General features: G+C 38.1%; 1 protein-coding gene across 3 annotated transcripts in view; it reads right to left on the minus strand.

Moving 5' to 3' along the window:
• The window catches only part of dop1b (DOP1 leucine zipper like protein B), a 220,362-nt gene that overhangs the window by 136,475 nt on the left and 70,562 nt on the right, over positions 1-13,325 (minus strand). For all 3 annotated transcript variants that reach the window (XM_028800692.2, XM_051926282.1, XM_028800693.2), the window contains exons 5-8: positions 9,608-9,797; positions 5,261-5,359; positions 5,047-5,170; positions 4,156-4,265 (exon numbers count right to left, since the gene is read on the minus strand). In XM_028800692.2, the coding sequence (XP_028656525.1) occupies positions 4,156-4,265; positions 5,047-5,170; positions 5,261-5,359; positions 9,608-9,797 (523 nt within the window). The remainder of the gene's footprint in view (positions 1-4,155; positions 4,266-5,046; positions 5,171-5,260; positions 5,360-9,607; positions 9,798-13,325) is intronic.

Consider the following 13,325-nt stretch of genomic DNA (forward strand, 5'->3'; position numbering starts at 1 on the left):
GCCCACCTTAAATCCCATCGCACCTCTCCATCAGCGTCTTTTGTCCTATAAATGTGCCGATAAAGACAAGCAGCCTGCTATTCCATCCCCCCACCACCGCAGACCATGCACAAAGTTCTCCCAGCTCATGCCTTGATTATCTGGGAGTGAAGTGCTGGATTTTTAGAGTGGAAATAATAGATTGTTATTTGGAACAAATGCATTTCATGTGTGTTCCGTTTCTACAATAACCTGAGTGAACACATTGTTAAAACAGAAACGTTTTTCATATTTTAGTAGTAAATGACAAAATGTTGGCATAAACTATATAACGTGTGAAGCCTGGAGTCCAAAGATCATATAAACACTTTCACAAAAGGTTCAAGGACGATACAACAGCTTCCGTGGCGTAGCGGTAAGATCTGCTGACTTGTAATCAAGAGTTCCCGGTTCGATCCCGACTGACTCCTGTACTTGCCGTTTTCAGTAGTGAGCTGCTCTTATTGTTAATATTATACAGCCCTCGACAGACACATTAATCGCATTTTGCCCCGTTGGGGAGAGTTTCAAAAGAGTTAAAAAATCTCACAATATAATTAATAAAATGTCTACCAATTAGATGCTCTAGATTGATCTGCGATGTGCTGGGTCAACCGCATCTACTTAGCGGTAGTGTGGAGTGTGGATTTGTGGCAATGATTTGTTCTACAAGCTAGCATGGAAAGTTTTCATGAGATAAGGTTTCGCCAGCTTTTTGTTTGTATAAAATAAATTCATTCCAAATGCACTGTTCCACCAGATGACGAAATTTCTTCTTGTAGTATTTCTTTTGTTGCCTCTGCATAACAGGATAGAAAGTCAATTCTTGATCCACACGATTTACGCCATCCACAGTGCTATTGTAGTCGACCACAGCACAAGTGTTCATAACCTGCTTGTTGCCTTTTGCGTGTAAAGTGACTGTTGCTGCATTATGTATAGTGCTAAGATGACAAACATCTTTCTTGTCCTTCCATTTCAGCATAAGCATTTTAACTTTTTGCCAAGCTACTAGCATGACTCGCTGTAATTTAGCTCTGCCAAAGTTTTCAGGCATGCCATAACAGGACGTACCGTTACATATGCTTCAGTCTTTCTTTGCAGCAAGATAGTTCTGGCGAAATATAAAAATTGCCCATGGTTACACAGTAACCTTCATCCAACAGGGTATCTATCAAAAGTCCGTGCTGATGATGTACCAATGCAGTACTGACTGTATTTTGGATCAAACATTGTCCCTTTCTCTGTGTACAGAACCAAATTCCAAATGTATACTGTTTTAGATTCACAAAGCTCAAAGCTTTATGCCAAATCTTGCTCTTTTTGACGCAATGTACTGCATCCATGTCGGTCTGCCCTTATAAGCCATGACACTTTCATCGATGCTGACATCTCGGTCCAGAATGTAAATGCTCAGAAATGTTACTATAATCGCCTGGTATACCTCCCAAATTTTCTTCATTTTGGGTGCTGGATGGGTATTCTCATCAAAGTTTTCATTGGTAAAGTGCAGATATTTCATAATTACTGAAAACCTACACTGAGACATAATTTCTCCAAAGAATGGCAGCACTGACAGCACTTTTACAGCCCAAGTGATTCTTGGTTCTAATGCTTACACAAGACACATCTACAGTATACAGTTGCCCAAGTGACACTCTGGACTAAAGCTTTTTGAAAGGTTTTCGCAGCCCAAGTAACGCTCGGGTCTAACACTAAGGAGTCTACTTCCACGATGAAAGTGTACAGCTCCACTGTAAAACATTATTAATTTCAAAGAATACTGCATAAGAAACACAACAATCTTCAATTTCATATCCATCCACTTCATCTACTTTGCATAATACAGCATTGGGGCAGTCAAAGCACATTCTAGCAGAATATTATGTTAAGAAGTAATAATCATGTCACACACATGCATAAATCTCCCTTGTGCCAAATGCTGCTGGCACAAACTCTGACTCCAGGTAACTCTAAACATAGATTACAAAGATCTACAACATGGATGAATGCACTGTAGTTAGGATGAACTTTAAGTTAATAAAATAATTACATTACTTGTGATAATTAACTACAAGAAAAGATTGTTATATTTTTGTGTATTTATCAAGGATTATAGTAGGAGTTGTAAGAGACAGCCAGCAGCTCAACCTAGCCAGGATGCCCAAGAGATGGAAGGAAGAGGGAAGGCAGCTTCTTTAGGGCACTGCCTCTCCCATTACGCTAGATGGCAGCTCCCCTGGATGGCAGTGGTGCCCCAGATCCCCACAGGGCACCATGGGACTATAGCTCAGCCCTGTTGGGTATCATTGGTGCTGCCAGGGAGTGCTGTGAAAGTGGAGGAGCCGTATGGCATGGGGTTTCCGCCTAACCTGTAAGTGCTTGCAGATCGCATGGGTGGAAGAGCAGAAGCACTTCTGGGTTGGTCAATATAAAAGGACTTGACCAACTTCACGGGGATGAGTCAGGTGGAAGGAGGATGAAACTTGCTGGGAGGAACAGAGGAGAAACAGACAGAGAAAGAAGAACAACTGTGTGCTGTGCCTATTATTAATTTGTGACTGTGGTGCTTGGGAAATGCTTTGGGAAGAGTGTCCTAAATATAAATAAGCTGTTTGTGCTTTTAACTTGTGCCCTGTGTTAGTTGTGTTGGGTTTGAGGAACAACACTGCCCTCTAGTGTCCACAGTGTACACATTAAATGCATTTAATGTTCATATGCCATAATAAACTTACACTTTACATAGCAGAAATCATTACATTTATGAAAATGGTAGAAACATTTTATGAATGAATTAAATTGGAAGTATACATTTTTTTTATTAATTTTACTGCATGAAGTATATGTTTTCAAGTTATATGCATTACATACCATATGTTAAACATTAACTTTATCTCATTTTTGGTAGATGTCTATGCCGGAAGAGGACATTTTAAGATTCTGAGCTTTTAATGGAGTCCTTCCTTGGTGATTTTATTGTATTGTATGGTTCATATTGTTTAAATGTCCTGTTTTACGAAGGGAAACATGCAAATGTGAGGGTCAGTCGGGTGCCTCATTCTAACCTTGAAGGGAGCTGCGTATCACACCTGTGTCCAATTAGACAAGTCAATATAAGAGGAGACTGCACAGCAGAGGGGAAAAAAAACAGAAAAGGAAAGAAATGAGAACAGTAAGGGGAGAACAGAAGTTGAAATGAAAGAAAAGAAATAAATGGCAAAAGTCAGGAGTGGGAGAAGAGAGACAGCGCAGGGGAACAAAAGGCAGGTGGTGAGGGATGAACCTCTTGGGGCTGAAGAAGGGCGCTCCTGTTCATCAATGCAGGAGAATAGGAGTGGCCTGTTATGCAATGTCTTCCGTGGACGCCAAAGGATTGGTGGAAGGAGACAGGTAAGTGTGTCTTGGCGTGGAGCCCCAGGGATGCCTAAGGCCTGGAATTTGGGACCTAAGCCAGGAACCAGGAATCGATGGTTGACTTTACCTGTTGGTAGGTCATCCCACGTGCTGCGGGATCTGTAGAGGTTAAGCTGGGGAGACATCGGCTTTCGGAAGGAAGCACTGGGCCTCATGTTTTTTTTAAAAAGGAACTGCCTGGATTTTAACCTTGGTTTTATGGATTATTTATTTGTTGAAGATTATGATGCACTGCAGTATTTATCTGAACACTATTTTTTTTTTATTTTAATAAAAGCACTTGTCACTTTTTGCACTAATCCCTGGCTGCAAGTGTGTGTCCTCATTTGCTAGTGTCATCTCAGTACATGATTATCGACGTTTTGGGTTCAAGTGGCTCCTAAACGTGACAGGGAGCATGGAGCTGACCTGGACTGTCACAGTCTATCAAACTTCTTATTTAAATTTCTTTTCCTCAAGAATACTGAGTTATGTGTATGTAATGTTATTTGATTTCAAGAAAATCAATAAAATTAAAAAAAAAAAAAAGAATACTACCAAAATGACCCTGTGTAAATTATGTTTTTAATTTAAAATAAATAAGAAGCAAACAAGATTAGGCTTACGAACATTTGCATGATACATATGTGTACATCTTCAATTATGAACATTTTAACTTCCACCTTAATTTTTACCTATGCTGGATATCAAAAAACACAAGTGAAAGCAAGGAGTTCAACTGACCTGTATCAAAAACTTTCTTGAGTATGTGTCGAAGTAAAATGCAGCATGATCTTCAATAGTAGCTGATACTGACGGATCTGGGGCAACAATACCACCCTTAATATCTGTTCCTAAAATTGAAAGAAGAAAACACATCACTGATGTTTTCTTGAGTCTATTTAAAATAATGAATACATCTTTAATATATTTATACTGAGCTCTACAGCAGCAAGCCAGTCCAGTAAGCCAGGATAACCTCTGTTTATCCATTCAAGGTTGTGGAACTGGGTACAGGTCAGGTTAGGAACCAACCCTGGGGATTTTGCCAGTCTACTATTGAATGTACTCATTCATATTACCCCTTTCTCTGATTGGTGGTCAATTTAAATTCACCACAACTATAGCGAAAAAAAACTCCATACATACTATTGCCTAAATACAAAACTACCATAATTCCCAAATTCACAGTTTAATGTTCACTTAATAATACTGTTATTATTATTAATAATAATAAAACATTTTATTTATATAGCGCCTTTTCCATGATCAAGGCTGTTATTGGGGAAAAAAACATTTCTAAACAAATTTTGCATATTTTGTTTTAAAAGGAAAGAAATCCTGACAGAAATCATCATTCAATTAAAATCTATAAATATAATGAAAGGTACCTCAACACAGTGAAGGTCTATGAAACAATGTGTGCTCAAAAATTATTGTAAGAATGTATGAGTTTCTGTTATAAGCAAATGTACCCTAATTTTACATATTTTACTGTATTTTCACAGAACATTTTGACTTTATGTTTATGTTCAAATTACTATGTGTATCCTGGATGAGAAACAAAATTTCACACTTTGAAGATGGAACTTTATAAAAAGATATTCAACAACATGCATACATAGCAGAGCTTACCCAAAAACCATGCATAAAGACGTCTGTTCAGTGACATATCTCTTCTAAGTACAGTCAGGGTAGCTGCCGAAACAATGTCAACCATCTCATCTCTGCTCAATGGAATACACCCTTCTTCATAATTCTTTAAAATACAATCCAGACAGGATTTAAAAATTCAATAAATGTACAATAATTATATATTTAAAATTGCAACACATTTTTAAATACTTACCATGCAAGTGTAAAAGGGAAAAAAGAACAAAATAATTTCCAGTATGTTTCTTTGCACAAGGACGTTGGAATCCTGAACAGCTGAGCACAGAGCTTTTATCTATAAAACACGATACAGATTGTATATTAGCATTTTTTCCTCATATATGTAAAATCTGCCATAAGACTCAGAATGCTTCTGAATTTTGACAGCAAGAACAAGTATGTGAAACCAAGGCAAATTAATTAAAAAGAAAATGATGATTATTCTATGATTTTTGGAAAAAATGTAATGCCAAAAGTCAGAAATATGTAATGCAAACAATGAAAAACTTGGAAAAGCAGCAATAGTGGTGTTGAAATCTCCTTCAATTTGTACTTCAAACCGCCCACGCTTTACTCTTCCACAAATGCTGCTTTTAAAACTAACTTAAAGACTTACAGCATCCTTTAAAAGCAGACTTTCATTGATTGTATCATTTCTAATTTTTTTTTAATCTTCTTTGTTTTATTGTTATAAGTTTCTGTTGTTAACTTATGTATGTACAGTGACCTTGAGTATTATGAAAGGTGCTTAGAAATGAATAGGCATTTAAAGCCTTCACTCAGTTTAGAAAATCCATTACCTGGAGATACAATTCATGATTAACAATGAAACATTTTACAGACCTTCCTTACAATTTATATTCAGCAATGAATTGGAAGTCACTACAGATCTACCTAAGATTTGTTCAAAGTACACTCAATAAACCTCCAACGGTACTCCCATGTACTTTTTAAAGAACTCATTATGATGTTGTAGCTGGCATATACTTTAGTTAGACCTTTGATAATTTTAAATACTTTATACAGTATATAATCTTCCGTTTAGTCTGTGTTGGCTTCATTAGAATGGTTCAGCTTCTCAATGTTTCTTTATACGTTTCAGTCCCAAAGTAAATTTAGTATTTTTTTCGTCTTTGTCTAGCACCTTTATGTCCTACTTATAAATGGGAAAAAACGTCATAGCATTACACAGCTTAAATATAACATTCCCTGTTCAGTATTTGGAAGCAGAACACTTTAAAACAGAATATTCTTTTAGCCTTTTTAACAATCTGAGTGTAGGTGAGGCTATTAGGACTATTATAAGCCTCTCCTCTCTCTTTCTGGATCCACACTGACCATTGTTTAGTTATCAACATATTTCAATCATATTGTATATACAGTATAATATGTTTACGTGTACTTTTTACAATCTACCTCTAGGTGAATTTGCTTCTTTTCTCTGGCAGCTCTCCATTCATCACCCTGATCAATACCAGTTTAACCAGAATTTCACTAAAATGTTAATCATAGACTTTCAGTATACAGATGGCTATGCTTTTCTGCTCATACTGCAAAAGAACTCCAACTGGAAAATTAAAGCTACTATATCAAGGTGTTTTTGACCAGGTAACTGATACCATACCATTACCATCTCTGATGAAACTCTGAAAACTCTTGATCACTTTAAACACCACAACAGCCAATTGTGGCAATAATCATGAGGGAAGATTAACACCACATCAGCTGTGTCTGCATCTACTTCAGAAAGCTACAATGATGGGTCTACAACGAATTTGACTCTACATGCATGAGACATTTGTGTTTCTACTGTCTACTATGTCTAGTAGTGCTGAAGTTTGCGCTACTGCTTCATAGATCTAGTGTCCTAGGTTTGAATCCTGCAGGTTTAAAATTTCCATTTTATTCCAGTGTATTTGTGAGTTTTTCTGCAGACCCTCTTCATTTCCTCTTACAAACTCAAATACCAATACTTAGGAAATTAGAGTCTCTATATTTATCAGAGTGTGAGCTTGGGTGTATGTGTGTGATGGACTAAGATGTACTGACACCCTGTCCATCATTTTTTCCTGTCTTGAGCTGCCTTTGACCAAGATAAGGTCTGGACCCCCACGTATATTAATTGGATTAAACTGGATTAACAATGATGTCATTTGGTCTTTTGACAGTTTTATTCCAGGTTTGTGCAACTCCCAGAAGTATTTTTCCTGTCTCAGTTGTCAGAACGTCTTAACAGTGGGAAAGTATTCAAAAGAGGAGTGGTATAGAAGAACAAATGTACTTAGCAAGCTTTTATTTCTCCCTAAAATCAATACAATGTATCTTCACCTGGGAAATCTCAAATATATCTACTTTAAAACAAAGTTTCCACAAGTGTCCTATGCTCAGGCTTAGAATCTTGGATACCTCTTTGGTTATAACAAACAAACAGACTTGTACATGTAAAAAGGAAAAACAAGGCACCAGCTGCTAACAGATATATCAGGAGGAATACCTTCAATGCTTCAAAAGGAGAAGTATGAGAGAGAGTAAGAGGGCAAGGGACAGACCAACCTATGGGTTATTAATCATTATTAATTTGTATTCAATAAATCAAATTTTCCATAGCTTATCAAAAATTGTTCTAACATTTAATCAAGATACTACAGCATTTAAAGCTTTCAGCCAACCTCTGTAAAATCAATGGCTCAACATTTTTTAAATGGCTGTGTGGATAGAGATGGAATGTACCAGGCAGATGAGAAATTCCCCTGAACATATGAAAAGCCTGAATACTAGAATACAATGACCTAACTAAACATCACAATAAATACATTTGAATATAGTTTTCTACCATCTTTCTGGTACTAATATAACGTGTGCTTAGGAGCTAATCCAGAGCTGTAGCTAGATCTATATTTGTAGCTATACGAAGGTTTACCCACAATGAGGGTAATTTCCTCTGCATATTCATGTTGGTATAGTGGCATAGCATTTTGTAAGAAAAGAACCTGCTTATAGCATGTGGAGAGAAGCTATGCATTTAAGATTTTTAGTAACTTGTCTTACAAGGCTGAATCACTTTACTTAGCTACAAGCTATCATGACTTGCTACCACTTTTGGTCACTTGTGTTGAAAGGGGGATAAATGAAAAGAGGATGCAAATACATGGCACCACAAGCACAACTGCTTTGACTTTTTTGCAGGCAGAGTGGTACAGTAGCTAATGATTTTGAATATTAACCATAAAGTTCTCAGTGTAATTTCTGCCTCTGACCCACAGGTGCGACCCTGAACAAGATACTTAACTGCCTGTGCACCAACTGTAAAGAGTATCTATATAAACAGGTGCACTGTGTATCTGTACTTGTAAAGGACATTTGACTTGTGTAGAAATTAACAATATAAAATAAAGGTTAGATATTTGTTTGTTTGATTGAATTGGGGAATTGCATATTCTGTGTTGCTTTTATACTTGAAGCATAACCCAGGCAATCTAAGGTCTACCCAAACTAAAGGATTAGACAAGCAATTTTCATTATAATTGGTGAATTCAGAAATCCTTTTCCCAGAAAAGATTTTCGATCACAGCAAAAACTACCAGTCTTTTTCCATTAGGCTTCTTTTCTCTCTCTGAAGTGGCCAAGAACGACCTTGGCCATGCCTCCTCATAACATCAATTGATTCACTGTCTAGCTAGCTTAATCTAACTCAGGGTTTTGGGAACAGTCAGCACCGATCTATATGAGAAATATCAGGAATTGACTGGAGTTCTTACTAATCCTAGTCCATCTTTTAAATATGAATTTCAGGGGTTGAGGCCTTACCCCACTCTGTCTGGTGTGCATGTGACAGTAACAATAATGTCTGGACAACAGTCTTCCAGAGTCAGCTATACTGATGATAAAGTTAAGCTGTCAGGGTATACAATGGGATATAGCTTTGTAAAGTGTGACCAGCTGTATGAACCCAGAGTGGAATGCAGATCTGAATATACAGACATAAAAACAGTCATGAAGCAATGATTAACTGAATCCATTTTCTATAAGACCAGAATAGTTATATGGTGAGCATTGCTGCTGGTATAGAATATCAATCCAGTACTCACCATCTGAAAAGAGATCCTAGTCATTGTCAATTTAATTGTCATGTTTATATACTGTAGAACAATGAAATTCTTACTTTCATTGAGTGCCATACATAGATAAAAAAAAAACAAAATTAAAAAATTCTCCATTAATAAAACAGACAGTATTTCTATACTAATGAAATTATAATTCACTGTTTTTTTAATTAAACGAGCATGAATGGAGACCTACAGACTTTCCTCAAACATGTAAGGTAATAAAAGCACTGGAGGACACTTTAAAGCTATCACTTGAACAGACAAATTAAAGCAGTTTCTAAAGTTTCTGGGAAAGGCAGTCCCTAATAAAAGCAGCTATTCTATACTAATCATACACCTAAATGAGGCAATGTAACAACAAAATTACAGGTCAGGAAAATTCAGACTTAAAAACAGACCCACATATTGTTCACTCTATTGGGTTAATTTATACTCACTGTTAGTTTGTAACCTGTTCCTAGAAGGTAATTCTGCTTCTTTCCTGGTACCGCTTTTTCAATATGGCTGACGACAAAGAGTGATGCAGGTAGACGAATCTGTGGGTTGATCAAGACACTGCCCCACAAAGCTGTATAAAAAACATTCTGTCCCACCACTAGGGACAGCTTCTGAAGCAAAACATGGGACCTTGGAAAAGGGAAATGACAAACATAAGGAAATCTACTTTATTGTATGTTGTTAAGATAAAAGTACTTTAACATAGCAGTAGTAATCAGACAAGCATGGTGGAAACAAATATCATAGCACTAGGCAGGCCCACCTCCAGAGATTCCACCAGAAGAGGATAGGGCAGAAAACACAAAAACAACAAACAACCCTAAACAGCTGTTAAGAAACACGGCTGTGGATGTGCAGTGACAGTCTGCAAGGAAAGAAGCATCCAAAATGGCATTGCAATGACATCAGACATAATGGCAAAAACTACGCCATGCTAAAAACACCATAGATACATTTACATTACATTTTCCCCTCATGCCTTTGCCAGAGGCAACTTACAAAATTTAACTTTTTTTTTTTTTCAAATTGTAGCACAGGTGGGTGAAGTGACTTGCTTATAGTCATTAAATATCAGTAGTGGGATCTGAACAGACAAACTTAGGGTATGAAGCTTAAAGCCACTGAGTATGCTTTCAACAAACAGTATGATGAATTTTTGCATTTTTTGAAATTTAGTTGGAGAAGTGTAAAAAAAAAATCTGTTACAGAATTATATACAGAAACTAAAATACTTTATGAAACAAAACATTTTGAAGATACAGTCATGTTAAAAAAAAGTAAGTACACCGCCTGATTTTTTTAAACATTTTTAGATAATTATGATGTACATGCAATTGGGGAAAAAAGCAATAAAAATATGACTTTGCAATAATTTATTTAACAAAGAGTAAACAGATATGCCATTTCCATTTGTGGGAAAAAGCATGCCTTTGGCTCTAATAGCTGGTATTGTCCCCTTTAGCAGAAACAACTTCAAGTAAGAGTTTCCTATCTACCAGTTTCTGACATTGACTGTGAGAAAGTTTTTCATACTCCTTCATGCAGAATTCTTTCAGCTTTGCAATGACTGGCTGGTGTCTTGCATGTAGAGCCCATTACAAAACCACCCCAAAAGCATCTCAATGAGATTCTAATCTGGGTTTTGACCTGGTCATTCCAGAACCCTCCATTTCTCTCTTTTCAGCCATTCCCTGATGGATTTACTGGTATGTTTAGTGTCTCTCTTTTCAGCCATTCCCTGATGGATTTACTGGTATGTTTAGTGTCTCTGTCATGCTGTAAGGTCCACTTTTGGTTGAATTTCAATCTTGAGGCACAATACCTCAAATTAATAATAATAATACATTTTATTAATTAATTACTTAATTACTCTCAAGCACCCTTTGGTACAATGAACAATTCATAGTGCATTGAAAAGCAGCCCCAAACCATAACTCCACCACCATGTTTTACAGTTGGTATAGGGTTCAAATGTTCAAATTCAAATGCTATCTCTGGTTTTCACCAACATGTCTTCTGTCACCAAATAAGACTAACTTTGCCTCATCTGTCCAAAGCACATTGCTCCAGAAGTCTTAGTCATTGCCTAGGTGTTCATGGGCAAAGTTTAGTCTTGCTCTGATGTTCATTTTAAACAGCAAATATGTCATCCTGGCAAATCCTTCCTGTAGATCTGTGTAATTTGTACAGCATCTTTCTAATGGCAGACTCATACACTTTGACATCAACAGGGGCAAGGACTACTTGAAGTTCCCATTATGAAATTCTAGGGTTCTTAGAGACTTCTATCAGCACCTTGCATTCTGCTCTTAGATTGAACTTGCAAGGGCTGCCTGGCCTGGACAAGTTGGCAGTTTGAAATCTTCACCATTTGGAGATGATATTCCACAAAGGGGAACTGCAGACTTTAGATTGTTTGGATATCTCATAAACATCTATGACATTCTTTCTAAAACCCTCCAAGAGCTTTTTCGATCTAGGCAAAGTGATAATACACATTTGAACAACAAACAGCAAACTAAAATAAATGTCTGAGGTTTAAATACAACAGCTTCCTCCAAGATCCTCTCTTCCTCTTCTTCTTCTTCTTTTGGCTGCTCCCGTTAGGGGTTGCCACAGTGGATCACCTTTTTCCATATCTTCCTGTCTTCTGCATCTGTAAAACCCATCACCTGCATGTCCTCTCTTACCACATCCATAAACCTTCTCTTAGGCCTTCCTCTTTTCCTATTGTCTGGCAGCTCTATCCTTAACATCCTTTTCCCAATATACCAGGCATCTCTCCTCTGCACATGCCCAAACCAATTCAATTTCGCCTCTCTGACTTTGTCTCCCAACATTCCAACCTGAGCTGACCCACTAATGTACTCATTTCTAATCCTGTCCATCCTCGTCACACCTAATGCAACTCTTAGCATCTTTAACTTTGCCATCCCCAGCTCTGTCTCCTGCTTTCTGGTCAGTGCCACCATCTCCAACCCATGTAACATACCTGGTCTCAATACTATCATGTAGACCTTCCCTTTCACTCTTGCTGATTCCCATCTGTCACAAACTACTCCTGACACTCTTCTCCACCCATTCCACCCTGCCTGCACTCTCTTTTTCACCTCTTTTCCACAATCCCCTGTGATGGATGGCCGGCTAAATATTCCAGCCCACACCTCCAGGCTGCCAGGTGGAGCCCTCGCAACAACATGGAGGTTCCCCGAATTTCAGCAGGGCCTTATGGACCTTGTAGTTTGTATACACAGCTCTGCTGGATACCTTGGGGACCACCGGGAGTCACTGTAGGGAGGCTGTTAGACACTTACGTGCCCTATAACCTGGAAGTGTGTCATCTTCCAGGTTGAAGAAAAGGACTTTTACTCTGACCCGGAAGTAATGAGGACTTGGGGATTGTTGGACAGGAATCACATCCGGGTCAGGGGGTATAAAAGGACTCTGGGAAAGCCCAGACGCTGAGCTGAGCTGGGAGGAAGGGTGGCGAAGTGTCTGGGAGAGGAGGAGTGGTTATTGTGCTTAATTATTGATTATTGATATTTGTATGTGTAGTGGGGAGTGGAGGGTGCTTAGTGCACACTATTATTATAAAAATAAAAAGTCTTGGACTTTTACCTGGTGTTTGGCGTGGTACCTGAGGGTTCAAGGGAGCACTAGCGCCCCCCACTGTTACACCCCATTACTCTGTACTGTTGATCCCAAGTATTTAAACTCATCCACCTTTGCCAACTCTACTCCCTGCATCCTCACCATTCCACTGACCTTCCCCTCATTTACACACATGCATTCTGTCCTGTTCCTACTGACCTTCATTCCTCTCCTCTCTAGAGCATATCTCCACCTCTCCAGGGTCTCCTTAACCTATTCCCTACTCTCGCTATAGATCACAATATCATCAACAAACATCATAGTCCATGGGGACTCCTCTCTAATCTTGTCTGTCAACCTGTCCAACAACATTGCATTGATGTAATCCCACCTCCACGTTCAATGTATCCATCACTCCTACCACAGTCCTCACCACTGTCACACTTCCCTCATACATATCCTGTACAACTCTTACATACTTTTCTGCTACTTCTGACTTCCTCATACAATACCACAACACCTCTCGAGGCACCCTGTCATATGCTTTCTCCAGGTCCACAAAGACAC

This window comes from Erpetoichthys calabaricus, chromosome 4 (genome assembly GCF_900747795.2).
Source record: "Erpetoichthys calabaricus chromosome 4, fErpCal1.3, whole genome shotgun sequence".
Lineage (NCBI taxonomy): Eukaryota > Metazoa > Chordata > Cladistia > Polypteriformes > Polypteridae > Erpetoichthys > Erpetoichthys calabaricus.